At 52.7% G+C, this 25,010-nt stretch overlaps 8 protein-coding genes across 8 annotated transcripts; 4 read left to right on the forward strand and 4 right to left on the reverse strand.

Moving 5' to 3' along the window:
- Window positions 1–124: 124 nt before the first annotated feature.
- On the forward strand, window positions 125–928 carry IUM83_16230 (Short chain dehydrogenase; the record flags this gene model as incomplete). Its single annotated transcript, XM_067941099.1, has 2 exons — window positions 125–250; window positions 359–928. The coding sequence occupies 2 exons, from the start codon at window positions 125–127 to the stop codon at window positions 926–928; spliced, it is 696 nt and encodes a 231-aa protein (XP_067783594.1).
- A 529-nt stretch (window positions 929–1,457) lies between these two features.
- On the forward strand, window positions 1,458–3,808 carry IUM83_16231 (Coiled-coil domain-containing protein 6; the record flags this gene model as incomplete). Its single annotated transcript, XM_067941100.1, has 6 exons — window positions 1,458–1,673; window positions 1,756–2,784; window positions 2,854–2,922; window positions 2,995–3,075; window positions 3,129–3,458; window positions 3,530–3,808. 6 exons carry the CDS (start codon window positions 1,458–1,460, stop codon window positions 3,806–3,808), a joined length of 2,004 nt encoding a protein of 667 aa, XP_067783568.1.
- A 3,276-nt stretch (window positions 3,809–7,084) lies between these two features.
- Window positions 7,085–10,120, reverse strand: IUM83_16232 (C2 domain; the record flags this gene model as incomplete). Its single annotated transcript, XM_067941101.1, has 6 exons — window positions 7,085–7,153; window positions 7,270–7,320; window positions 7,393–7,537; window positions 7,614–7,705; window positions 7,784–7,863; window positions 9,208–10,120. The coding sequence occupies 6 exons, from the start codon at window positions 10,118–10,120 to the stop codon at window positions 7,085–7,087; spliced, it is 1,350 nt and encodes a 449-aa protein (XP_067783567.1).
- A 123-nt stretch (window positions 10,121–10,243) lies between these two features.
- Window positions 10,244–12,654, reverse strand: IUM83_16233 (putative Voltagegated Ion Channel (VIC) Superfamily; the record flags this gene model as incomplete). Its single annotated transcript, XM_067941102.1, has 6 exons — window positions 10,244–10,784; window positions 10,849–11,240; window positions 11,312–11,359; window positions 11,422–11,889; window positions 11,963–12,104; window positions 12,173–12,654. 6 exons carry the CDS (start codon window positions 12,652–12,654, stop codon window positions 10,244–10,246), a joined length of 2,073 nt encoding a protein of 690 aa, XP_067783593.1.
- A 910-nt stretch (window positions 12,655–13,564) lies between these two features.
- On the reverse strand, window positions 13,565–14,975 carry IUM83_16234 (Voltage-gated Ion Channel (VIC) Superfamily; the record flags this gene model as incomplete). Its single annotated transcript, XM_067941103.1, has 4 exons — window positions 13,565–13,681; window positions 13,747–14,001; window positions 14,069–14,386; window positions 14,463–14,975. The coding sequence occupies 4 exons, from the start codon at window positions 14,973–14,975 to the stop codon at window positions 13,565–13,567; spliced, it is 1,203 nt and encodes a 400-aa protein (XP_067783606.1).
- Window positions 14,976–15,761: 786 nt separating this feature from the next.
- Window positions 15,762–17,965, reverse strand: IUM83_16235 (Lysophospholipid acyltransferase; the record flags this gene model as incomplete). Its single annotated transcript, XM_067941104.1, has 12 exons — window positions 15,762–16,075; window positions 16,161–16,224; window positions 16,292–16,380; window positions 16,444–16,547; window positions 16,621–16,694; window positions 16,766–16,903; window positions 16,988–17,041; window positions 17,108–17,181; window positions 17,246–17,427; window positions 17,505–17,558; window positions 17,648–17,765; window positions 17,827–17,965. The coding sequence occupies 12 exons, from the start codon at window positions 17,963–17,965 to the stop codon at window positions 15,762–15,764; spliced, it is 1,404 nt and encodes a 467-aa protein (XP_067783595.1).
- A 354-nt stretch (window positions 17,966–18,319) lies between these two features.
- On the forward strand, window positions 18,320–19,749 carry IUM83_16236 (Uracil phosphoribosyltransferase; the record flags this gene model as incomplete). Its single annotated transcript, XM_067941105.1, has 9 exons — window positions 18,320–18,372; window positions 18,453–18,498; window positions 18,565–18,646; window positions 18,707–18,789; window positions 18,851–18,957; window positions 19,037–19,124; window positions 19,196–19,294; window positions 19,369–19,455; window positions 19,528–19,749. The coding sequence occupies 9 exons, from the start codon at window positions 18,320–18,322 to the stop codon at window positions 19,747–19,749; spliced, it is 867 nt and encodes a 288-aa protein (XP_067783605.1).
- Window positions 19,750–20,005: 256 nt separating this feature from the next.
- On the forward strand, window positions 20,006–21,245 carry IUM83_16237 (ubiquitin thioesterase otu1-like protein; the record flags this gene model as incomplete). Its single annotated transcript, XM_067941106.1, has 6 exons — window positions 20,006–20,141; window positions 20,224–20,264; window positions 20,334–20,485; window positions 20,555–20,936; window positions 20,991–21,101; window positions 21,171–21,245. The coding sequence occupies 6 exons, from the start codon at window positions 20,006–20,008 to the stop codon at window positions 21,243–21,245; spliced, it is 897 nt and encodes a 298-aa protein (XP_067783569.1).
- Window positions 21,246–25,010: the final 3,765 nt, after the last annotated feature.

Genomic DNA, 25,010 nt, shown 5'->3' on the forward strand with positions numbered 1-25,010 from the left:
GGCCGCAGCCGTTTTCGGTGGCGCGATAAGCATTCGGGACGAATCGATGTGGCTGGAAGATCTCCTCGCGTGTCATTGATAGCAAAGCAGGACCACACGCTTAGGACTGGACTAATTTTCGACCATGGCAGCCAAGACGGTGCTTATCACGGGCAGCAACCGCGGCATCGGCCTCGCGTTCGCCACGCACTACAAGAAGGAGGGATGGCAGGTCATCGGCTGCGCCCGCAACGTCGACGCCGCCGCCGACGTACGTCCGTCTGTCTGTCTGCCTGTCTGCAAATCCATTCGACGATGAGTAGATGCCTCACACGAGTTGTACCGGTATTTCTGTTCTACCCTGCTCTATTGCTCCCAGCTGAAGAAGCTGCAGCCGTGGAAGCTGCTGACGCTGGACACGAGCAGTGACGAGTCCATCGCCGCGGCCGCCAAGTCGCTGGAGAACGTGCCCATCAACCTGCTTATCAACAACGCCGGCATCATGGACGTGCACGATCTGCAGAGCACCACCAAGGCGGACCTGCTGCGCCACTTCGAGGTGAACGCCGTGGGGCCCTTCCTCGTGACGAGGGCCTTGCTGCCGAACCTGCGGCTGGCGGTGGCCGCCGAGGGCCAGGCCGTCGTGGCGCAGGTCACATCCCGGATGGGCAGCATCACGGACAACGGCTCCGGCGGGTACTACGGCTACAGGGCCTCGAAAACGGCGCTCAACATGCTGACCAAGAGCCTGGCGGTGGACTTGGAGAAGGAGAAGATCGGGTGCTTGCTGCTGCACCCGGGATACGTCAACACCGCCATGGTGGGCTTCACGGGGTCCGTGTCGCCCGAGGACAGCGTCAAGGGCCTGACCAAGATCATCGCCCGCGCCAAGCTCGAGGACTCGGCCAAGATGTTCCACTTCGAGAAGGGCGAGGTTCTGCCCTGGTGAACCTGTTGTGTGCCACGAACTTCTACTGCTCATGAGGTTCGAGTTGTGGATGATTTTTAGGAATCGTCGCCAGCTGATAAATGTGTGCTGAGGGTGACGTTGGCAGCTTGATGGAGACAAGTAAGGTACAAAGCGTTCAACGATCAAAGTACTGGAGGTATATACTACCTTTGAAACGTATTGACTTTACGAGAAAAGTGGAACACATTAGGTATTTTTATTTTTACTGCACCACGCCATAACGGGCACGCAGTCAGTGCATGGTTGTGCTGGCCCTGGTCCTTGGTCGTTCTGGTCCTGGTGGTTTCAATTGTGGGCAGGAACTTCGATCGCGTTTAGAGTCAAAACTTTTGACAAACTCAGTACGTCCTGTATAATAATATACGTACACAGCTTCAGAACTACCTATAAGTTGGTGACCCTGCTTATTGCCGCTACAAGTATTCAACACGGGATGATGAAACTCCAATTCAACCGCCGCGACTAGCCGAGTGCAATTCCAAATTCGTCGTTGCATTTTCAGACAAACATGGCGGCGTTGCCTCCGCTGTCAGGTCACACGAGTGACCTGCGTGATCCTACATTGGAGGAGCTGTATACAGGCCCCGCTCGTGCGCTACCCGATGAGATCCAACAGCTTCCAGCCGAGGACACAGCGTGCACCTTTTGCGGCGTCAGCTACTTTGTGTTTGCCGAGGTGCAGACGTTGCAGACTACGGTCAAGCAGTACAAGAAGTTTTTTCGAGTGCGTTGATGCATTTTTTGAGAGAACACGCAACAGAAGATGTGACGGTGCACTTGTGTGCGTGTGTTGAATCTGTGCTCAGGACTTTGTGCGGTTCATGGAGCGCGAGCGCTCCGTGGCGAGAGACCTACGGCAGCAGGTAACCGAATTGAATGATACCTTCGCGGAGCTGGTAGAGACATGTAGTGCTAGCACCAAGAAGCTTGCGGAGGAGAATGAAGTCCAGCGCACTGCAAAACAAGAAGCACTGGGCCAACTGAAGAGCGTACAGGAAGCGCTCTTTGTATCTGAAGAAGCGTCTAGGGAGCTCCAGATACTCTCCAAGCGGAGGGAAGAAGAGCTGAAAGTGGCAGACGCACTTGTCGAGCAAAAGCTACGCAACGAGATCTTGCACCTGTCGAGCCAAGTTGAGAGCTGCAAACTCCTGTCAGAATCACAGCAGGCAGCTTTCAAGGAGTCGCGAGAACTGGATCAGCTCCGCATCCGGGAGCTCGAGTCAAAGCTGGTGGAAAGCCAGAGTCACTGGACTACCGCCGAAAGGCAAATGATAACCGAGCGTGATGTTTTAAAGCAAAAGCTGCTGGCGGTGAACGAGCGAGTGGAGCTGGAAACAAACGCTGCACACCAGTTAGAGACGCAACTGACCTCCATCCGCGACGAACTCGCTCGCGTGGTGTCTGCGAGTGACGCAGAGCGCAAATCGAACTCGCAAATGAGCAGCGAAATCATTCAGCTAAAACACCAGGTGCAAAACCTAGAGAAGACTCGCGGTCAGCTCCACTCGGAGAATGGACGATTCAAGGACGAGAAGTACAAACTTGAAGACGAGATCAAAGCGCTACGCCGTCGCGCAGATCAGTTGCAGGGCCAACTCAGTGTCAGTACTTCGTCAACTGAAAAGGTGAAGGCTGACTGTGTTCGTGATCTGGAAAAACTTCGTAGTGAACACGGAGTAGAAATTAACCATCTGCAACGGGATCATGCGCAAGCAATTGAAGAACTAAAGACGAATCAAAACGTCTACCTCGAGTACCTCAGGAAAGAAACTGCAGAGCTGCAGACGCAGGGTGAACACTCGTCTCGTCAGGCGATACTGGCACTAGAAGAAAAAGTAAGATGGATGTACAGATGAGATTTCTTGATTTATTGACACGCGTTTGAATATGTTTTGGATGAATAGCTTCGCGACGCAGAGCGTAGAACAAACGAGTGGAAAGATCGAGCACTGCAAAATGCCAGTGAGCGTGAGGTATAAGCTTCATGACGCTGCAAGTGGTGAGTCGTAGGTTGACCTGCTAATATTTAAAACTGTCACGCACAGGAGGCGAAGCGCAACAGCTCCCACTTCGAAAATATGGCTCAAATGCTGCAGGACAAACTCAAGTCGAGCGAACGTGACAAGGTGAATAACATTTTTTTCAAGCATTTACGTCAAGACTAATTGTGTTTGTACAGCAAAAAGTTATGTCCGAAGCGAAGACTGCCACCGCCACATTCGAGAAAAAACTGCTACTCGCACAACGCGAAGTTAATAGCGTTCGACAGAATGTAGACCAACACAAAACCCTCCAGGACAAGAATGCAGCGTATCAACAACAGATAGTCAACCTTCAGGATGAACTGGAGAAACTGCGAGAGCAGCTCGCTAAAGCACAACCTCTAGTCGTGTGCCAAACTGACCCAGAAAACGACAGAAAAGTTCGCGAGGAGTTAAGCAACCAGGACAGTCACGACAACGAAAAAATCATCGACCACCTTCGCCACACGCTCAGACAGAAAGACCGCGTAAGTGCTACCCATGTGCTAAGCTTCACAAAGCTCGAACTCATTTCGCTGCTTGTTCGTGTCGCCATTAGGAAATAGCGTTGCTTCAGCAAACAGTCCATCGCGAATGCATGGAGCGAACATCATTGCTGGAGAGAATGAGGAGCGGCAAAGTGATTCCAGTAGTTCCAGCATCCTTTGGAAATATCGAGCGAACCAGCGTGGTGGCCACGGTGACCTCAAGTAGTGATGATGACACTGGCGAGGCTACCGAGCGTGAGCAAGCCGCATCTGAAGACCACCAGCCCAAGGCGTCATTCTACGAGAAGCTTAGACGTGCCGGTTCGAGGAAGCCGAAACCCAGAAAATAAGCGTTGCTACCTCTGGCAGCAGCATAGGTGCCTCCTTAGAAGTAGCAATCGTCATCCGTCTCCTCTTCATTACTTCCTTCATCATCGCAGCTTGAGCTGCTGTCATCTTTCATCCAATAGTTCATGCTGCCTTGCATGATTCGCGCAATTCGTTCCGTCTCCGAATCGTGGGCAAGTAGAGAATGTACAGAGGAATGACCATTCTCCTCCGCTGTGTGACGATTATAACGTGCCTGGCTTCCCCATGGCACCGACGATGAAAGCCGGACTGCATCAGCACCGACTTGGTATTGAGTCATCCTACCAGTGCTAGAGAATGAAGAGCGTAACGCATTTGGTGCACTGGCGTTGTCTAGCCCAGTAGTCTTGCTCGTGAGATTTTGTTTGGATAGCTGTGGAGGCGACCTCATTTTCGAAATGTGCGTAAAATCTTGCTGCCTCGCACCATTCGGAGACAATAAGCCTCGCGCAATACTTCCATCGAGGGTCAAACTTGTCTTTGGCGAGACGGGATCTACAGAGGCCGCCGGACTGGGGCAACTACAACGTTTGTCACCTTCAGCCTCATTTTCGTGCGAAGCCACAACTGCTTTCAGCGTGATGCCATTGCTTAGACGCTCAGATGGTTTTGCCAAATATGCGTCGCGCATCTCGCACAGCATTCCGTACACCAGCTCCAATTTGTCGTTTTGCAGCGTTGATGGTTCAGACTCGCGTACGATGCGGTCGGTAATTTGCTGCTCTGGGTTCCCTGTTGGGGGATTTGATGAAGGTACGTTATCACCCGTCTGCTTGTCGTAGAGGCTATTAGGACTACCCACGAGATGATCAGCGGCATCGCTCTCCCAATTAATCTCGGGAACGTCGATTTTCGATTCATCTCGTTTGTCATCAATTTCTAGTTCGGTGCTTTGTAAAGCATGAGATGCCTCCTGACATGCAATGCTATCAGAGATCAAACCGCTTGCAATATCCATCGCATCACAGCCGACATCAACAGTTCGCTTCTCACCACGAGCGTTCGATTCGCCTTCACTATCTATCGGCTCACCGCTAAAGATCTCATTTACAGTGAAGCCCTGTAGGGCTTCACTGACAACCTCAGTCTGGGCTGTTAGATCACAGAGATCGACCTGGACAGCTTTGTCAGCATACTCAATCGCTCGGCAAGGGTTGCAAGAGATAGTCTTAACTGACAGGCGTGCGTTATTCATATCATCGCCAACCCCAGCTTCAACTATCGAGCTCTCAGCACACACAGTTGCTGCAGCATCACCAATATTTAATGGGTCCTCTTGGCAAATCGCCACATTGCCAGTAGGAACAACCGTCACAAAGTCGACATTTACAGCAGTACTCTCTTCACTCGTTGTCTCAGGAAGCGCTGCCTCATCAATTTCGGAATGGTCGGTAGGAATAGTTTCAGCTATATCCGCAGAAGTCACATTCAAAAGTGCTTCACCGCTTTTTACATCGTCACTGGACTGGCCATATTGAATTTCTGCGCTACCAGATTGAGAATCACCAGGGTGACTTTCATCACTTACGCTGTCACTCGTTGTCTCAGGAAGCGCTGCCTCATCAGTTTCGGAATGGTCGGTAGGAATAGTTTCAGCTATATCCGCAGAAGTCACATTCAAAAGTGCTTCACCGCTTTTTACATCGTCACTGGACTGGCCACATTGAATTTCTGCGCTACCAGATTGAGAATCACCAGGGTGACTTTCATCACTTACACTAGCACTCGTTGTCTCAGGAAGCGCTGCCTCATCAATTTCGGAATGGTCGGTAGGAATAGTTTCAGCTATATCCGCAGAAGTCACATTCAAAAGTGCTTCACCGCTTTTTACATCGTCACTGGACTGGCCACATTGAATTTCTGCGCTACCAGATTGAGAATCACCAGGGTGACTTTCATCACTCACGCTGCCACTCGTTGTCTCAGGAAGCGCTGCCTCATCAATTTCGGAATGGTCGGTAGGAATAGTTTCAGCTATATCCGCAGACGTCACATTCAAAAGTGCAATCCCTCCGTTTGGGTTTGTCGGGGCGACAACTTCGTCTTCGTCGTCTTCCTGCAATGATTCTGAGTCAGATCTTAACTCAGTTCCATAAGCATCACCAAAGACATCTCCACTATTTCCTGTGTTACCGCTATAATTAACAGAGTGTTCGTCTTCCATATCGTCTCCAGGTGTCTCTTCCGTTTCAATACTAGAGTCCGAGGACTCACTTGCAGCACCATCAACTGCACACAAAGCTGTAGAGTCGTGATCGTCTTCTGACACAGAAGATTTCTCAAATTCCCCGCTTTTTACATCGTCACTGGACTGGCCACATTGAATTTCTGCGCTACCAGATTGAGAATCACCAGGGTGACTTTCATCACTTACGCTGTCTTCCTCCCCACCGGCGCACAATACTGTAAGTTGACCACAGTCACTGGCTGGTATGTCGCTGTGACCAAAATCATCACACAAACGAGGTGAGATAGCTGTTATTGGCGGAAGAAGCCGCTTTTCAGCTAAGGCAGAACTGGTTTTATCACCCCAGTTCTCAAAGCTGCCAAAGCAACCTGAAAATACATCACCGCTAGGATCAATCACTTGTTCATGAGCCAGGAGGTACGACGCAGCATGATATGAAATTCTCAATGGAAGTGCAGTTGGTAGCCGGAGGAACTCGTCATTTCCACCATCCCATTCGATTGGAACGTCCACGTTAACTGACGATGGTTCCGCGGCACTGTGATGTAGACGTTTGCCAAAGGCTTTGTAGAGATTGAGTCGTGCCTCACCCATAATAGTTTCGCGAGATTGAGTCCCAAAGAATCCATTCTCGACGTGCAACGCAAACAGCACCTGGCTTTGGCGTCCTATCGCTGGCATATCTTCAGGGCTAGCCTTCAAGTGAGACCCCCTAGCTCCGAATGAATGAGCAAAGGAGGAGTTTAAGCTCGTGTCTGCTGCATCCCACCATAGCGCAAAAGGCAACCCCATTCCCTTTTGTCTACCCGCCGTTTCTGCGGAACCACTTAGCACTAGTTGTCCCTGCAACTCACATCCCAATAGTGGGGCTGATCTCCAACCACGATGTTGAGGATGATCACCCACACGGACACTTTGCTGCAGTGCAGATCTCCAACACTCGCGTACATCGAATCGTATTTTACGCAAACCCATCCTGTGCTCCGAACCCCTGGTATCTCCTTCAGCAAGGTCTGAGTCGTTCAAACAGTTCTCTATCCGCTGTTCGCTAATGTCAGCTTCGATGCACTTATCGTTCGAACCAATCACTCGTGCGGTCGCTGGCACAGTCGGGGTTGTTGACTGGGAATCTGATCGGCTGTCCTCCACAGATAACGATACCATAGTTTCGCCTGTAATGTGTGTACTCGAGTTTTGACGCGCTACATCGTAACCAGGGCGACTGAGTTGTGTCCGACTCAAAGCTCCACGCACAATACTTTGCAGTTTGATAATGGCCTTAACTGTTGCTGCCCACAAAAGAAGCTGATAGACAAGCAACGAGTGAGATGGTGGTCAGAAAAACTACATACGCTTAAACATGGCAGTCAGTCATACCTGCTCTGCTGTCCCCACACAAGTTCGAACCTGAAGATACCCCGCCACATATCCTGTAAACGGATTCTCAATCGCAAACTTGCCATCGACGCTAGCAATAGGAAGAATTTGCTTACTGTAGCCAAGCAAACCCACTTCATCATTCCTACCGATAGCCAGACAAGTAGAAGGTTAGCTTTCGATGACAAGAACGACAGAATGTCAAGACTGCCCATTCGAACCTGAAAAAAGCAGCGAAATTGCTTAGGGGCACTTTGGACAGACCTAAAAGCGTTGATTTGGCTCCTTCGGTATGCAGCCAGGCTTCGATAATCTTCAACATCAACAGCGTCGTACATCAGTCACGAGCTGCCACATTCAATAATTCACACCGATACAATATAAGACGTACCAGATATCCGTCAGAGAAATATTCGCTAGCATCGTCAGCAAAGATTGACTGGAAAACGTGGATGCTTCCAATGAAGTCAGCTGACAACGATGATGTAGCGTCTGACCAACGAGATGATCTGAGCTTGCGCCTAGCTGTCCGCTCAAACTTGATCGATGGCTGAAGTTTTCTCGTAAAAACGGAGGGCACCGAATAATGCAACGAAATACTTGGTGCTTCGTTCGATGTCACATCACTACCAATGTTTCCCCCATTTCTCACGGTTTTGGATTCACGCTTTGACGGTGATAAGCTAACGCTCGGCTCAACAAGCTTTACGCTCGATACGCCGTCGATCATGACGCCAAGCTGGAACAATTTTGAGCTAGCGAACTCGGCGATGTAATCATTTCCTCGAAGTTGGTGCTGCATCTGGTAGTGCAGTTCTCTCGGTATCGTTGGAGTTGACACAGGATTCGACGGACCAAATCCACGACGTCTACTAGCCAGATGCTTTTGGCGAAGGCTTTCTTCACTTAGACTCGAGCTGATCGAAGACAAATCTACATCAATCCCGCCGTCATTGGCTTCGCTGGCACTTCCATTCTCAGAGCTAGAATTACTTGGGCTTAGATCGCAAAACTCACATTTAACCTTGAGATAGCCGACAGGTGGTATTTTCTTGTTTCGTGGCACTCTGTCCACCCGAGTACCTCGGTAGTTACCTCTAAAAGAATTTGTTGTGTCGAGTTCGCTGTCATCTCCCACGAAAAACAGCGGGATCGTTGTTTTCCAGTTGTGCTTATCTCGTTCCTTGTCAAAGAGCGCCGTAACAGGTAAGGCTCCAGTCAACAGAACACATTTCGACGGTCGAGGAATGTGTTTGTTTTCTTCCTTTTTTCTGTTGCGCCGCGCATCACTTTGATTCTCGCATCTCGCAAAAAAGTGAAGTTGTTTCATCCCGCTACGATCGTTTGGGACTGGTTTATCGAGCTTGGTACGCCTGTCGATACCAGAGAAAGATGATGATGAAGGAGTCAACGGCATTGTACTGCTGCACTCGAGTTGCCATTGTCGCCTCCGCAGTGAAGTAGTTACTGAGAATGCAGATATCTCGGGTACGGCTGCTTCGTTTGCTTGTTGGAACAGCAAAGACGCCACGTCGTTGTGCGAAACACGGATCTCAATCGGGCTGAAACGACTCGATACAGACGATGAATCTCGCAGCTGACGGAGTTGATGGTCAACGAAATCACGTGAAAACTCCAACGATTCAAACGTAAGCTTAAAAGCATTAATTTGATTGAGAAAATCAGGATCGATCTCGTCGTTGAGTTGTGCAGTAACGCTGCGTTCCTTGTCAAGTTTTGACACAGGTGACTGTAGCTGGTGCTCATCAACCTCCCCCGTAAAGCTCGTGACTTCTGAGTAGGCATCCAGCCCACGTCTCTTCTGCAGCTCGTCAGCAGCATTCAAATAGCCACCTGCTTCGGCCCCAACAACCACGTCAACCTCCTCTCCTCCGCCGCCCTCCTTGTCCTTCACAGCTCTCTCCATCGACTGCTGCAGCGCTTTGCCCTTCACCAGCAGCCTCTGGATCCGCTGGAAATCACCACCCGACCGTCGCGAGTCCGCGGTCTCAACGTTCTCCTCCTGTTCATCCAGCACCGCATCCACAGGCACCACCTGCCTTTCCTCCTTCACACCCACAACCGGCGTCCACTCTCGCCTCGAGGGCAGCGACGTCGACGAGGCCGAGCTCACTTGCTCCCCCACCTCCTCCACCTGTTCCCTGCTCCTCAGCTTCGTCTCATCTGTCCACTGCACGTCGAAGCTCACGGCCAAGTAGCCGAGCACCTCGTCCTGCTCGCCCTCACTGGGCCTGATCTCGCACAGAGCGTTGTCCCTGCTCAGCGCCGCCAGCTTCTCCTCCGCGGTCACGACGGCGTTGTCCCTCTGCAGCTCCAGGCTGAGCGTGCACTGCCCCACCTGCTTCCTCGAGTCGCGGTCGATCACGTCCAGCGCCAGCTGCCGCATGTCCTGGAAGTACTCGGCCAGCTGCTCCGGCTCGGCGTTGACCGGGTACTTCATGGCGACGGCGCGGTGCGTCTGCGTGTGCGCGTGGGCGCCGCCGTCGCGCAGCAGACGCGGGCGGAAGAGGCTGCCCGGCGCCTGCTCGCCCCACCAGCGCACGCGCACGAGCGCCTCGCGCGGCAGCGGCCGGGAGCTCACGGCGCTCTCGAGGATGTGCGGCACGCAGAGCGTCACGCAGCCGTGGCGCTGGCCGGACACTTGCGGGGGCAGCGACGCGCCCCAGAGCTCCTGCGGCAGCGCCAGCAAGCGCCTGGACAGCGACATCTCGGCCGCAGCGGAGCTCCTCATTTTTTTGACGGCGGTATTGTGATTTTTGCGGTGGGGAAAGGTGAAACTTGAAGTTGTAAGTTGTAGAATGGATTACTGTAGTACTGTACTGGACGAGGCTTATAAGTCGTGGGTTCTCCGGGAGTCTGTGCGTTCCGAGTTCTCGGAGACTTCGGTGATGGGCTGGTTGGTGCTGTAGAGCGAGGTGGAGTTGAGTCCGACGCTCGAGTCGAGAGTTGGTGGAGTCGGGAACGAGTCTGCTGACCGTTCTCGGATCGAGTGGGTCTCCACTGCGGAGTCGAGGGTGTTTTGGTCGGACTGGCGATTGGCGATAGCGTTGACGTTGGCACTTGCGACGGTCACGCCGCACGCTCGCTCTTTCTCCGCTAGCATCTGCAATTGCTTGGGTAGCAGGTCGGGAGACCACTCGCTGCTGCGTCGTCTGTGCAGATTCGCCATAGCCACCTTGCCCAGGTCCCGGAGTTTCACTCGGGCGTGATTGTGCTCTGCCACGGCTCGGAAGTGCTGGCCTCGGCGTAAAACAACCTGGACGTTGGCTACTTGGTGCGGATGCAGGGAAAGCAAGTCGTCGGCGACTAGAACGGATGCCAGTTGGCTCACAAAGTAGGTGCTCACTGCAGGCGAAACATCTTCCAGTGTCCTACACAGCACACAGATTAGTCGGGTTCTTGACAAATGCTGGGGACATGATTTGTGATACTTACTTGAAGTCGTGAATGGTGAGCGAGTAGAGTATGCACTTGCCCGTGATAGCTGTAGCTGTCGACACTGTTCGATAGAGCTCCTCGGGTTTTGCCATCAAAGCATACTGCTCGAACACAGAATTCTCGCCAATTATCCGGCCCATTTTTGTCACCGAGTTTAGCAGATCGCATTCACCCTCAACAAGGAAGAATGTTTCGGTGCCAGGACTGCCGCAACGGCAGACGCTTTCTCCGCGCTGGATGCACACTGGTTTCATCAGAAAGAGGGCATATGATACAAACCCCTTGAAGGCATCCTCCATAACTGTAATGAGTGGGATCGCGAACAATGTTTCCACAGCTACGAGGCGGGCCACATCGAAGCGTAAATTCGGGGCCATCTTATCAAATAGCTACAGCACAACAGTAACACCATTGGTTAAGCTTCTTCGCAAATGAACGTAGGTATCCTTTCTTATCGTACCTTTTGCTCAGGAAAGAGGTTGGTACACGCTATATGATGTTGGTAGTGCTGCAGTGGTGATGACAGGTTAGTCATGCCACCCTCAACTGCATTGTCGTTTGTTCACTTACCATTTTGACGTTTTTGCAGAGGCGCTCACTAACAGAAGAGTCACGCAGGTAGTCTTTCATCTCTGTCATCAGTAGCCGGTATTCACGATCGCTTGGGTCTAGGTTGTGAATGAGCGTCATGACCGACGAGACGATGTAACCAAAGATGGTAGCATTCAGGACGATGAGGGTGATCACCACGACCAGCTCGTATGGCGAATGGACGCTGGGTTTTATGTCGCCATACCCCACTGTGGTAAGAGTAGTGAAGGCCCAGTAGAGCGCTGCAATGTAGCGGTCACCAATCGGTACAAGTGAAGAACATTCCAGCTGATGCGGATTGCCCGGGAAAAACGCATCGTCACACCAGGTATGGTAACCCGCAGTCTCGCTTGCCACCATCACTCCATGAAACATGCACGCGTTCCAGTGGCAGATGATTGACATGATAGCCAGCAGCTTAAACAGTCGCTCTGTGGACGGGCTTAACTGTAAAGAGGTCAACGGAAGCTAAGTGAGTCGAAATGCGCAGGAAGTTAGTGTCGCACTATATCTGACAAACCTGAACAGTGTCACGGATCCGACCAAATACGCGACTGAGCTTGATTAAACGTGTGAGCTTGAGCAGTCGTGCCACTCGGAAGAGCCTCAACAACTTTGTCGGAAAAAGCTTCAAGGTCTGGTTTGATGTGCCCACCACAGCTCTGTTACATCAAATTGTAAATAGTTGTTAGCGTGTCCGGGCTAAGCATGATGAGGAGTCAAAACGCACTGGAAAAGCTCGTCGATTGGCACGGTAGAGATAAGATCAAGAAAGAACCACCCTTTGACGTATCGCCAAAACAGCGCCCGTGGTTCGTAGATCAGCTTGCGTTCATCGTCGAAGTAGGCGGTGCGAAAGTTGAGGAGTATATCCACGAAAAAAAAACCATCGATACTCATCTCCAGCACAGACCACGCGCCGGTTGCGTCAACGTTGTAGCCGAGGCGAAATGGCACGACAATAATTGAATACACGATGCCGATGCCAACGAAGAACTGCCAGAATACGATTGCAGGCTCCTGAGGGTGGAACAAGTACGTACCTCGCAACATGACGCGCTCCGATTGGAAGTTGCGTTTTGGTTGTTCATGCGGCGAGTCACGGATTTTGACAATCATGTCGTGCAGCTCGTTCTCATCTGCAGCCTTGGCCAAAGCTGCACGGCCCCCAGGCAAACTATCATCTAGTGGGTGGCCTGCTTGCTCAGCCATCTGCTTAGCTAGCTGCTGGAGAGCTAAAGTTTTTTCGTGGTGTCGCTGTAAATCCTCTGGTGTAATTGTTGGCGATGGCTTGTTCTCCACAATGGTAGCCCTTTCTGTGGTAGGTGCATAGTGTCGTTCGGGTGTTGTGCTTGAGTTGGATGACTGCTCTTGTACAGAATGATCGTTGCTGATGACTGCTGAAAGGGTTTCTTCTTCGTCGTGAGTGTGCTTAAGTTCTTCACTATGGGTTTCGTCTGGATCGATCGAGTCCAATCTGTTGAACGCGGTCACTTTAGCCCCAAGTTTTGCTTTAGAGAATGGCGTCTGCGGTAGCGACTCCAGCGTAACCTTTCGACCTTGAGCCATCGAAGTGTATGGCCTGGTCAATGGATGCACAGCATTAATTGAAGGAGGCTCGCTTGGTTCAGGAGAAGCCAACCATGCCTGATTACCGTGCTCTCGTTCGACTGGAGATGGAGATAAAACTGTTGATCCATCGTTTAGTACGGGGTTGACAGGTGGCGAAATTGCGCTCTCATTTATAGCGTTTTTCTGCTGGTCTCCGGGTTCATTGCTCTCCTCTTCAATAGTATGGCGTCTGGAATGGACGGTATCAATCACACTCGGGGGTATGTAGGGTATTATACGTGTAGGCCTATTGGGGACAACTTTGCTGTTCAACAAAGCGGTCTTGATCACCGTTTCTGGCATATCGACATGTTTGTGGTAAACGATAGATCGCGGAGGCTTCGGGTCTGAATCGAATACTGAAGGATCTACACGCCGACGCATGCTGCTTGAACTTGTCGCGGCACTTTCACGAAAATGCTTGATAACTTCAGGCCAGCTGATACCTGAAGTGATGCATGCGAAAGAGTTAGGTTCTGATCGATATTCTGAATTAAACGGACACGCGCGATCACCCACTAATCTTTTGAATGGCTTCACTCGAGAGGAATGTCAATTCACAGTAAGATTTTGCGACGGCTGAGCAAATTCGCACGCCATTGCCGTGATCATAGTGGTACACTTCCAGCTATGCCATCGATAATCAAGTTAGAGCTTTTCGCATAGGAAAACGCCTGGGATGCACACACATACCTCGCCAAAGTGATCTCCAACGCCCAAGCTTGACAGTCGTGTGTCCTCCTTCCCGCGTTTAGCTGTCTTCACAAGCTGGACCTTGCCCTTGATGATGAAAAAAACGTGTGCTGCAATCTCGTGTTCAACGTACACGTACTCGTCCTTCAGTATTGCAAACGGACGCATTGCCATGATCATATCGCTGATCAAACTCTCGGGGCACTTGACAAAATATTTCACACTTGACACAATCTTAGAGTGAACGTGATGAATCTGATCACAACACATGAAAACATGAGCGCGGTGAATCAGAAACGTGGTAACACGCACCCCAGCTTACCATCTCGTTCCGCAATGCAGACGGTAGCCGCTTTAAAATCAGACTCTCGTTAAAAACCGATCGATTTTGGTAAAAGTACTCAAAATGGTGGCGGATTTTGTTGGCAATGTACTTGGGCATCCGGCGCGAAATGATATATTCCTTGACAACCGTCATGCGCTCCTCGTATCTTGCTGCTGCCACATCCAGATTGGTTACGAGAGTTGAAATGGTACCGATCACATAACCAAAGAAAGACACTCCAACGGCCATCACTGCGATGTTGAGCATTCTCTCGTAGTTGTTGTGCCCAACAATGTCACCGTATCCGATTGTTGTCTACTCCATCCAACAAGATCACGAGTCATTAGTTGACCGCTTCCAATGAATAACAACAGAAGCGATTAAGACTTACCATGGTGACGATGGCCCAGTACACCGATCGAACGTACTGAAGATAGTTGGGGTCAGTAACATGGCCTGCTGGGTCGTTTGCAAGGACGGCAAGCCACGATTCAGTCGGGTCTACTCTCCCAACTGCATACCATAGGCAAGCCACGAGATGCGCGATGAAGAGCATCGTCAGTACCAGCTTAGCAAGCGATACAAGACTCTGGTTGGTGTAGACGGCATCCTCAAGATTCGCGAAAACTTTGCCTAGGCGGCGAATGCGCGCAAGTTTAAACAGCCGGAGTACTTTGAGCCCTCGAAGTAGTTTCGCTGACATCAGGGCAGCGTGTGCGTTGTCGCCTACTCCAAAAAGTTTTGCAATCGACTCGAATGGGAGAGTCGAGCAAAAGTCAACTGCAAACCATCCACGCATATACGCCCTCACAATCACGCGGAAGTTGTATGACACCTCGCCGGAGGGCAACGGGAGGCCGGTTATGAAGTTGAGGATGATATCAATAAAGAATGCCACATCCATGCTGTTCTCAAGGATGGAAAACCCTCCTGAAGCTTCCACTTGAAAGCACACCCGGTATGGCACGACTAACGTGGTGTATAGCACAAGGCCCGTGAGTAGTAGGTCCCACATTCTCTTGGCATTTGCCTCTGGGTCGATGAAATGCCGTGGTTTCAATAGCCGGTGGACAGCGCGCCTTCGGCGACCAACATATAATGGCAAACTCCTCCTGAGCGCACTCCATAGCGCATGCCCATTCCTGGGAGAGTTAGGCATTCGGTGACGATGATGTCGGATCCCTGTCATCTTGGTTCACAAATGATCTCCAGCACCCTCCGGCATAAGAGTTCTCTTTGCGGTGTGAGCGCAGCTATCACACGATACACGACCGCGAAACCAGGGAGACGGCGGTGAACTCGGAACAGGCAGCCCGGTAGTTAATTCCGCAACATTGACGACGGGCGGCGCCAGTGAGAAGAACTCGGAAGATGCAATGGAGACGACGATAACGAGGCCTGTCAGCCGTGCAGGAAGGAACAAGTCAGGTGCAGTAACTGCTGGGCATCCGCTGGCGCGTGCTGGCTGCGTCGATCGACAATATAAATAACACCCAAGCGCACCTGCCGTTCATTTTGTGCTGGTACCTGCTCAGTCTCATTGCAAGCAAGCATATGATGAGCACTACAGAGATAGCAGAGAGGGATGGATCTATTGATTCACCAAGACGAGCTGGTGAAAGCACATCTTCTGCTTGGCGGGAGTTCGTCAACTGACGAAACTTTCTGCTGCTACTGGTCCGCCTTCGCCTTACTGCGTCTTCTTCTCACCCGACGCAGAGCGATGCTGCGGGAAGAGGTTGAAGAAAACCAGCAGGCCAATACTCACCAAGTGCGGGAGGAAGTACCACGAGCTCCAAATGGCCAGGCAGCGGCGCACGTCCATGATTTCAAATGCCACTCCAGCGTATTGCATCGCCACCCACGTGAAGAACAGACCGGTGATATCATAGAAGAACGCGAGCGGATGAGAAGAACCGTTGAAGTACGAAAGGAAAATGGCGTGCGGGTGCGCTTTGCGGTCCTCCGTGTAGTGGAAGTACGACCTCAGGCGACGGCGAAGGTCTGTACGAATGTGTACAAAAATCATAAAAAATGGGCGTTAGTTTACGTACGAATGTATATATGCACGGCTACATCGTGCACTTACGCTTTCCAACTTCGATGTAGATGCCACCCAGAAGGAAGAACAGATAGTAACCCGGGGAAAGACCCTGTAGCCATAGAGTTATGTAAGAGAATGATTCTTCACAATGAACAAGCCCATTCACTGCCACTTACATGCCACAGAGCGCTGACGAAGAATGATGCCATCGTCGATAGCAAGCCCGATTTGCCAGACTTAGACAATCCCACACGCTGGTAAATATCTGTACAAGCACAATACGATCAGTCACGTTGTATCACCGGATCCACGCAAGTAGGTGACGTACAGGTGTTGATCCAACGAGCGACGCCCATGTTCCAGTTGTTAATTGCCACGCGGAAGTTTGTAGGGATCTCCACGCAGAGGAGGTCGTTGTTCGTGATACCATTCCTACGGATTTCATGCACTCGAATCAGAAATGCCAGGATAAAATGCACTGCGGTATCTGCACGCAGTAACGTACCACTTGCCCGTAGACTTCACGTATCCAACGCCAGCAGCAGCACTCGCCGCCTCCGCCAGCGACCACGCAAGGTACTGCCAAACAATGACGCAACACCTCAGTGAGCGACAATAATATAAAAAACTCCCAGCACGGAAACACTTACAAAGCGGAAACGGAACAGCACAACAGGGATGCACATGCGAAGGCAGCGCACTGCCCACGAAGACTCCGGGTAGAAGTCAGGCGAGTCGATCTCCTCAACCGGGAATTGAAGCGATGCAAAAAATCCGGCACCCGAAATCTAGATATGAAAGAAATACGAAATCCAAATATTAACATGGGGAAATGAGTTCTTGGGCGATGGGCCATGACCCAAGAAACGTACCACAATCACAAACAAATTGCGAAGGTGAACAAGGAACGGAGCAACGCGAATATCCTAGTGAAAGTTTACCCGTGTGAGTGTCACATCTCATGCATATCGACAATAGCGCTAGTCCATCACCTTCATCCAGTAGATGTAATCCTTGTACTCGAACGCGGGGCCCGCGAGGTATGTCGGGAAGAAGAAAATGAAGCCTGCAAGATCACCTGTCAGTCCCAGCAGCAGCCATAAGCAACACTCCAACTTGCGACTACCCACCGAAGTACGGGATCAGCGCCGGGATCTCCTTCAGCTCGTTCTTGAGCATCGTCGGCGTTTTCTTCTCCTTGGGCAGGCCGCCATCGCTGTAGTTGATGGCGACGCTGCTCAGCTTCAGCGTCAGAATCATCTGCGCCGAGTCCCACACAATGTCGGGGCTGTGGAACTCACGGTAGTAGTGGCTGCAACAACAAACAAAATCACCAGTGTCAGCATCACACAGCACCACACCAGAAAAAAAAAAAACAATGCAACGCACATCCCCACGAGGTACGCCAGCAGCAGCGGCAGCACAATGCGGCCCACCAGCTTCCTGCACCACCCCAACAAATAAAAACCCACAGAATATTAGCCAACGACTATTGCAAGCAGTAGTATCCCCGCTGGAACTCCTGTCCGCACCTCGGGGCCACCATCATGAGCAGATAGACCGCAACAGCCGTGCCGATCGTGTGCAGCACGGCCGTGTCGAACACGAAGGCACCGGCGAACAGTCCCGCCGCCACATTGAACAGGTGGCCTGCAACAATAGAGATTAACGCCAGCACCTCTGCCTGCCATAGAAGTCTACTGATTCGTACGGGACGTCTCGCCGCGCGTGAGGTGGATGAGCGGCGCCACGAGGCTGCAGCCGGCCAGCGCCACCATGAGGCGGAAGCCATTGACGGGGAAGTTCTCGCTCAGGGCGACGCCGTCCACGGGGCCGCGCAGGAACTCCATGCTCTGCTCTGTTGCGCGCCAGCGATACACGATCCAGACCTCGACCAGTCTGCGAATGCGCCGAATGACACGCATGAGTGCGCGGGTGACATCACATCATGGCCACAGGTTTTATGTGCCACGCACGACGCTGATTGGCGGAAAAGGGGAGAGATGGATACAGTTAGTGTGCAGAACACAACTGCAACTTGATATGGCTACAATTTTCAATTCAGCCAATCGTCGTGCGGTTGTGGGCTGAGCCGAACACTTTGGCTCAGTTCGACTAAAGGAGCTTAGATAAGAGCGATCATGTTCGCACGCGCGATTCGGAGCCACGCGAAGCTGGGGGCGGCGGCGCTACTGGGAGCGCCCATGCTGCTCTCGCAGCAACAGGCGCGCGCGGAGCAGCGCGTGTATGCGAGCGGGTATGCGACCGGAGGAGATTTCTGGATCCCGGAGAGATATCTCGATTTTCTGAGGTTTGCGGTGGGATATCTGTCTGAAGGGAAGCGCTGGGGCGGGGAGTGCGGCTCGAGCTGTGGAAAGCTCAGGTTGGTGGTGACGATAGGTTGTGAAGGGGTTTTGGGGTCAGGGGCTGACGAGGGTGTCGATCGCAGCACGAGAACGTGGTGGTGCTGGACCTCGAGAGCGAGCTGATTCAGCTCGGGATGACGCGCATCCGAGACTACGAGAACGCCGGTGAGTGCGTTAGATGGCTGGCAGAGGTGGCTATATATGCTGATGCTTTCATACGTGCAGGGGGAAAGTTTACGCATGATGCGAACGGCGTGCTGCGCTCGACTCTGGATTTGGCGCTGACTGAGCTCCCGAACGACGAGGAGGTTTGGGGCAGAGCTAGGTCTTCTTAACATATTGAAGATAGTAATGGTTGGTTTCTTGCAGGCTGTCGTGACGACCCCGCGCGGGTACAAAACTGAGGGTCTCGTGTTTGAGGACGACGTCAAGGTGTGCGGCATCAGTATCGCCGTGAAGCCGGAGGCTCAAAAGGGGTGCGTTAAATAGCAAGCTGAAGTATGGGTACTACGCGCTGCTCTTACCATTTACCCTGCTGACGGTGTCCACTCGCAGTCTGGCACAAGTTCTTCGCACCTCGCTGCCGTACGACTCCAAGTACGGCGAGATCTTGGTGCAGCAGCTTCCCAAGGGCGGAAATAAGGTGTGCTTTCTCGCACTTCCCGCGTCTTCGGTCTACGTGTTGAACTGACGAATTCCGTATTTGCTGTACAGATTGCTACAGCAACACTCCCAGAGGATATTGAGGACCATGAAATCTTGCTGTTGTTGCCAGAGCTTGCTTCGGTGTCGCAAGTTGATAAAATCATCCACGTACGAAGACACTCCTGCGCATCATGTACCTTCGAATGTTTTTAACACTGTACCGGTTCTTTTTGCGTGCGTAGCTCCTGAAACAGCAGGGTGTTGAAGAGGAAAAGATCACAGTTGTGACTCTGGTCACGTGCCCGGAGGCTGCTGACGGCTTTTGTAAGGTTAGTCACTTCGTTGACTGTTCGCCCTCCTTGCTGTAAATCGAGTTTCCTGACTTCGCTTGTCGTTGGTAGGCGTTCGGCGACGCGCGCCTTGTTGCGGCTTCCTTCGACGCAAGGCTCAACGACGACGGTCACATTGTTCCGGGCATCGGCGCCTTCGAAGAGCGTTACCTGGGTGCCCCCAGCACCGTCGTTGAGCTCGCGGACGATCCCGCTGTGGACGGAGGCGACGATGAGAACGCCCTGAAGTCCAAAATCACGCGGAAGCTGACGTCGTGGTTTAAGAAGGACTGATCACTGCGTCATATAGACGTCTACAGCTCTCTACTCGTAAGAAACCCAGTAAAGCGAGGGGTAATGTGTGAATCGAAAAGCAGGCTGCACGTTGGCATGCCTCCTGCTGAGTCAACATGGCTACATATTATTGACTACCCAGTTGTCAATAATGTTAGTTACGTAAACATGGCTACAATAGATGTTAACCAGGAAGTCACAAAACGTTTTTGCTTCGAACGGAGAAGCATAACGGAATCGCGAACGCGTAGCCAAGATGCCGATGAACTTTAAGGTGACGTTCGCCAACGGCACGTCCATGAAGCTCATGGGTCTACCAGACGACATCACGTTGGACGGCCTTCGCGCTCAGCTGTTCGAAAAGACGTCCATTCCGCCGCAAGACCAGCACGGCAAGGGCACCAACGTTCAGTGTATCATTCCTTCACACAACTGGTATCAATAACCAACCTCTCTGTCCGTGCAATGATGCAGTGATGACGGGCTATCCCCCGAAGATGGTCGAGGGGTCAGGAGTATGTGGCAGCAATTACTGCCTCGTTTTGATGCAATTGGCTGACAAAATGGACTATTCCACTGTGCAGGACAGTACATTGTCGTCGTTGGGTGTTCGGACAGGCTCGGTGTTGGTGCTAAAGGAGGCGCCGGACACTGGCGGTGCTCAGGTCAAGACGACGACTGTGTTCATGCGGCGTGTGATGCCGGCGGACAACAGTTGTCTGTTCCATTCGATCGGGTACGTGGTCGTGGAATATTTTTTTTATTGCTGAGGCCCGTAGTCTGATAAGTTGTTTTCGTTGTGTAGATACGCTTTGGGCAAGGGGAGTGAAGGAAACGGCCCCGCGATGCGCCAGCTGATCAGAGATACGATCCTCGCTGACCAGGAGAAATACTCGGAGGTGTTTCTGGGCCGCCCGGTGAACGAGTACTGCGCGTGGATCATGGACGACAAGTCGTGGGGCGGCGAGATCGAGCTCTCCATCTTGTCGACGTACTTCAAGGTGGAGATGGTCGTCTTCGATGTCACGAGCATGAGTCGACTGTGTTACGGCGAGGACCAAGGCTTCACCCAGCGAATGTTCCTGCTCTACGACGGTATTCACTACGACCTGGTTGTCGAGGCTCCCTCCACTTCGGCTTCGGAGCGTCAGGATGTGACCCTCTTCGCGATCAATGATTTCACCAAGGTAAGGTTGGTACACGGAACTATTTCAAACTGGATGCTGATTGTTGGGGTGTAGGTTGAACGTGCTAGCGAAATCGCGGTGGAGGCTCATCAGAAACATGAATTCACCGACGTCAGCCGCTTCAGCATTGTGTGTTTGGTGTGCAGAAGTACCTTCGTTGGGCAGGTGAGGTGCTTAATATCTGGGTTTGGCAGTGTGGAACCAACTGACGTGTGCTTCCATTTGTCTTCGCAGAGAGAAGCTATTGCGCATTCAGAGACTACCGGTCACCAACAATTTGGAGAGGTCAAACCCTCATCTGCACGCTGATTTAGAAGAGAGATCAATGCTATACTTTCATTTTGAACTCGGTATCTCCGAATCGATTAGAATTGGAAAAGAGGTAGAAAAGATAAAAGTTTTGTCTTCGAACGCCTCACTTGTCCGGGAAATCTACCTTGTCCGAGCCTAAGGGCGACCGAGGATCGTTCTGAGCTGATAACAGTTGGACTGCACCTTCCGCGTCACCCAGCATTTGCAACTTTGTCTTGTGCACAAGTGTGCTGTACCACCACAGCAACAAAATACTGAGAGAGCAGAGCAGGATGTCGATCCAAAATACAGGTGTAAGCGTCGGAATGGCTGCAGGTAGCAAAGGCAGAATAATGCGCGATACCGAGGCGGCAGACCCAAGCAAGCCCATCAACGTGCCTTGAGGCCGCCCACCAAGCAGCTTCGAAAAGGCTGCTACCACTACTGCAGTTGTAATCGGGCAGCCTACGCTCCATACCAAGAACTCCGCTACTGCGAGCTGTGGGAATGACAGGTCGACCGGCACTACCACCAAAATCACGTTACCTGCAAGGAGCATCATGAACCCAAGCTGCACCCAGCTTACATCAGACATATTGTGGCGGAAATATTCGATCGAGAAGTACGATAGCAGCCCCAGTAGACCGAGATAAAACTGGAAGTTCGATGCATCAACCACAGCACTGACGCTCTCAGGATCACTGCCAGTCACCTGGAGGAACAACGGGATATTCACCGTCTCAAACACCGACAAGATACCGCGAGCATTAAAGTTGAGGAAAATAAACACCATAGCGCCAATGTTCACAATGCGCTCCGGCATCGTCGTAATATTGCTCAGAGTCCTGTTAGACCCCGCGTCTTGTGGTGACTCCCGTGGTCCATCTTGGGTTCCGATTGATCCATCGTACAGGGTCAACATCCCAACAATTGTCAGCACGTTGAAGATGATCAGGATCAGCCCTGGAGACGTGAACTGGTTGAAGTGGACACCCAGGAAGTACGAGTCCGTGTTGGCCACGAGACTCCCCAGACCGGGAGTCAGCGCGTAGCCGAAGAACACGACGGTCGCCAGCATCGTCAGGTACGTGAGCCGCTGGTTGATGGTGGTGATCGACGCCACGTCAGCACGGCACACGCTGCGGTTGCCGGCTCCGAAGCCCACGATGAAGCGACTCGCGGCCAACGCCGTCAAGCTGCCGGTCACGTGCTGGTCGGCGAAGACGTAGATGAGGTTGCCCACGAGGCAGATGCCCGAGGACCAGAGGTAGACCGAGCGGAACGAGTAGTGGTCGCACATCCAGCCAAAGACCGTGGACGAGATGAGTCGCCCCACCGAGAAGAGCGACGTGAGCATGCCCATGAAGGCCAGGTCCCCTCCCAGCGACTTGGTGTAGAGGAAGAGCGTGGCCAGCACGACGCCGCGCGAGGACTCGGCCGCGAACTCGACGAAGTTGATCATGACCATGTTGGTGTACCATTGCGTGAGGCGGCGTCGAGGCGGTGATGCCTTGGACTCAAGCGTGCCATAGCCCGAGCCGGCAACAAGTGGAGACCGCACCATCGGATCGGAAAGTGAGCGTAGGGGCGTACAGCCATATTATACCATAGGCTGTTGAAACCCCTGTGTCGCAAAAACAGCCTCAAAAACCGTTAGTTTGCGACTATCAAAACCGTAACAGGGTTTGAAAAACTTAAAGGTTTTCTGAAGCAGTAAGATAAAGCATGTAGAACGACTTCTGAATTATCAAGATCCTAGGTTACAAATGCAGTCAGCGTGCCAATTCACACAGGCGCAGCGAACAAAGCTGCACAACCGACCCACTTAGTCGTTCTCCGGGAAGTCCGCCTTGTCCGAGCCTAGCGGAGACCGAGGGTCGTTCGGCGGAGACACCACACGGTACGCGTTCTCGACGTCCGCTAGCATCGCCATCTTCGTCCGGTGCACCAGACCAGTGTACCACCACAGCAGCACGATGCTGCTCGCGCACAGCACGATGTTGATCCAGAACACCGGCTCCAGCGTAGACACCACCGCGGGGAGCAGCGGCAGCACGCTGCGCGAGATGCACGCCGTCGAGCCCAGCAGGCCCATGAGCGTGCCCTGCGGACGTCCGCCCAGCAGCTTCGAGAACGCCGCCAGCACCACCGTGGTCGAGATGGGGCAGCCCACACTCCACACCAGGAACTCGGCCAGCGACAACTGCGTGAACGTCAGGCTGTCCGGCACTATCGCCAACAACACGTTGCCCGCCAGCACCATCGCGAAGCCCAGGTGCACCCAGTTCTCATCGCGGATGTTGCGGCGGAAGTACTCGATCGAGAAGTACGATAGCAGACCCAGCAGACCCAAGTAGAACTGGAAGTTGGACGCGTCCACCACGGCACTCACGCTGTCTGGATCGCTGTCCGTCGCCGTGATGAACAGCGGTACGTTGACGGTCTCGAACACCGATAGGATGCCGCGCGCGTTGAAGTTGAGGAAGATGAACACGCAGACGCCGATATTCACGATCCGATCCGGCATGAGCGTCGGGTTGTTCAGCGTGTTGCTGACCGGGCCTCCCTCAACTTCCTCTTCCTCCGGTCCGTCACTCACCGTGACGCTGTCGTCGTACACTGTCACGATGCCGAGGATCGTCAGCACGTTCAGCAAGACCAAGATCATGCCGGGCGACGTGAACTTGTTGAAGTGCACGCCGCAGAAGAAGACGTCTGTGTCGGCCACGAGGCTGCCGAGGCCCGGCGTCAGCGCGTAGCCCAGGAACACGACGCCGACCAGGATGGTCAGGTATGGCAAACGCTGGTTGATCGTCGTAATGGACGCGACGTCTGCGCGGCACACACTGCGGTTGCCACCGCCGAACCCCACAATAAAGCGACTGGCCGCCAAAGCCGTCAAACTACCGGCCATGTGCTCGTCGGCGATCAGGTAGATGACGTTGCCCACAAGGCAAATGAACGTCGAGATGAGGTAGACGGAGCGGAACGAGTAGCGGTCACACATCCAGCCGAAGGCGGTGGACGACAAGAGGCGACCCACCGAGAAGAGCGCGTTGATGAACCCCATGAACGCCAGGTCACCGCCCAGCGACGACGTGTACAGGAAGAGCGTGGGCAGCACGATGCCGCGCGCCGACTCTGTCGCAAATTCGAGGAAGTTGATCATGAACATGTTGGTGTACCATTGCGCGAGTCGGCGCTGCGACAGCGGTGTCTTGAGGAGCGGCACAGACTCCGAGTTGTTGATATTGTTGCTGTTGCTGGTCGTGCCGTACGACGAGCCGCCGCTGTTGACTGACAGAGCTTGGTTCACCATGTTGGGAGCTGGTGGTCGGGTGCGGGTGCGTTCGGGCGCGGTAGGTTGGGTGTCGGCTCGGCAGAATCGGAAGTGAGCTCTTTCGGTCTGCGGATCGCCGATCCGTGAGCGAATCAAGCCCGAACAGAATGCGTTCGGCCCGAGATTTCAGGCCCAACGGGGTGGTGGCTTCGGAGGCGTGGAAGGCGGATTAGGTGCTTTCAACGTCGTGTGGGGGGTATCATGAGCCTGCTGTCCGATCTTTGAGGAGGACCGGGGGGAGTTTACTCGGCTGGACAAGGCGACGGAACCCTTTTCGTTGTCGATATTCGATAGCCTCGTGCACTTCACACCTCGCTCTTCACAGCAGCGTGTAAAACGGAGCCAGGCCCAGTGGCAGAGCGCTCTGTTGCGTGCTGAAATTTGCCAGCAGGAGCTCTGGACTACAAATTCTGTGTCTCCATTGGCGGCGCTCAGCACAAACC

Source organism: Phytophthora cinnamomi (genome assembly GCF_018691715.1).
Source record: "Phytophthora cinnamomi strain GKB4 chromosome Unknown Contig98, whole genome shotgun sequence".
In the NCBI taxonomy this organism is placed as follows: domain Eukaryota; phylum Oomycota; class Peronosporomycetes; order Peronosporales; family Peronosporaceae; genus Phytophthora; species Phytophthora cinnamomi.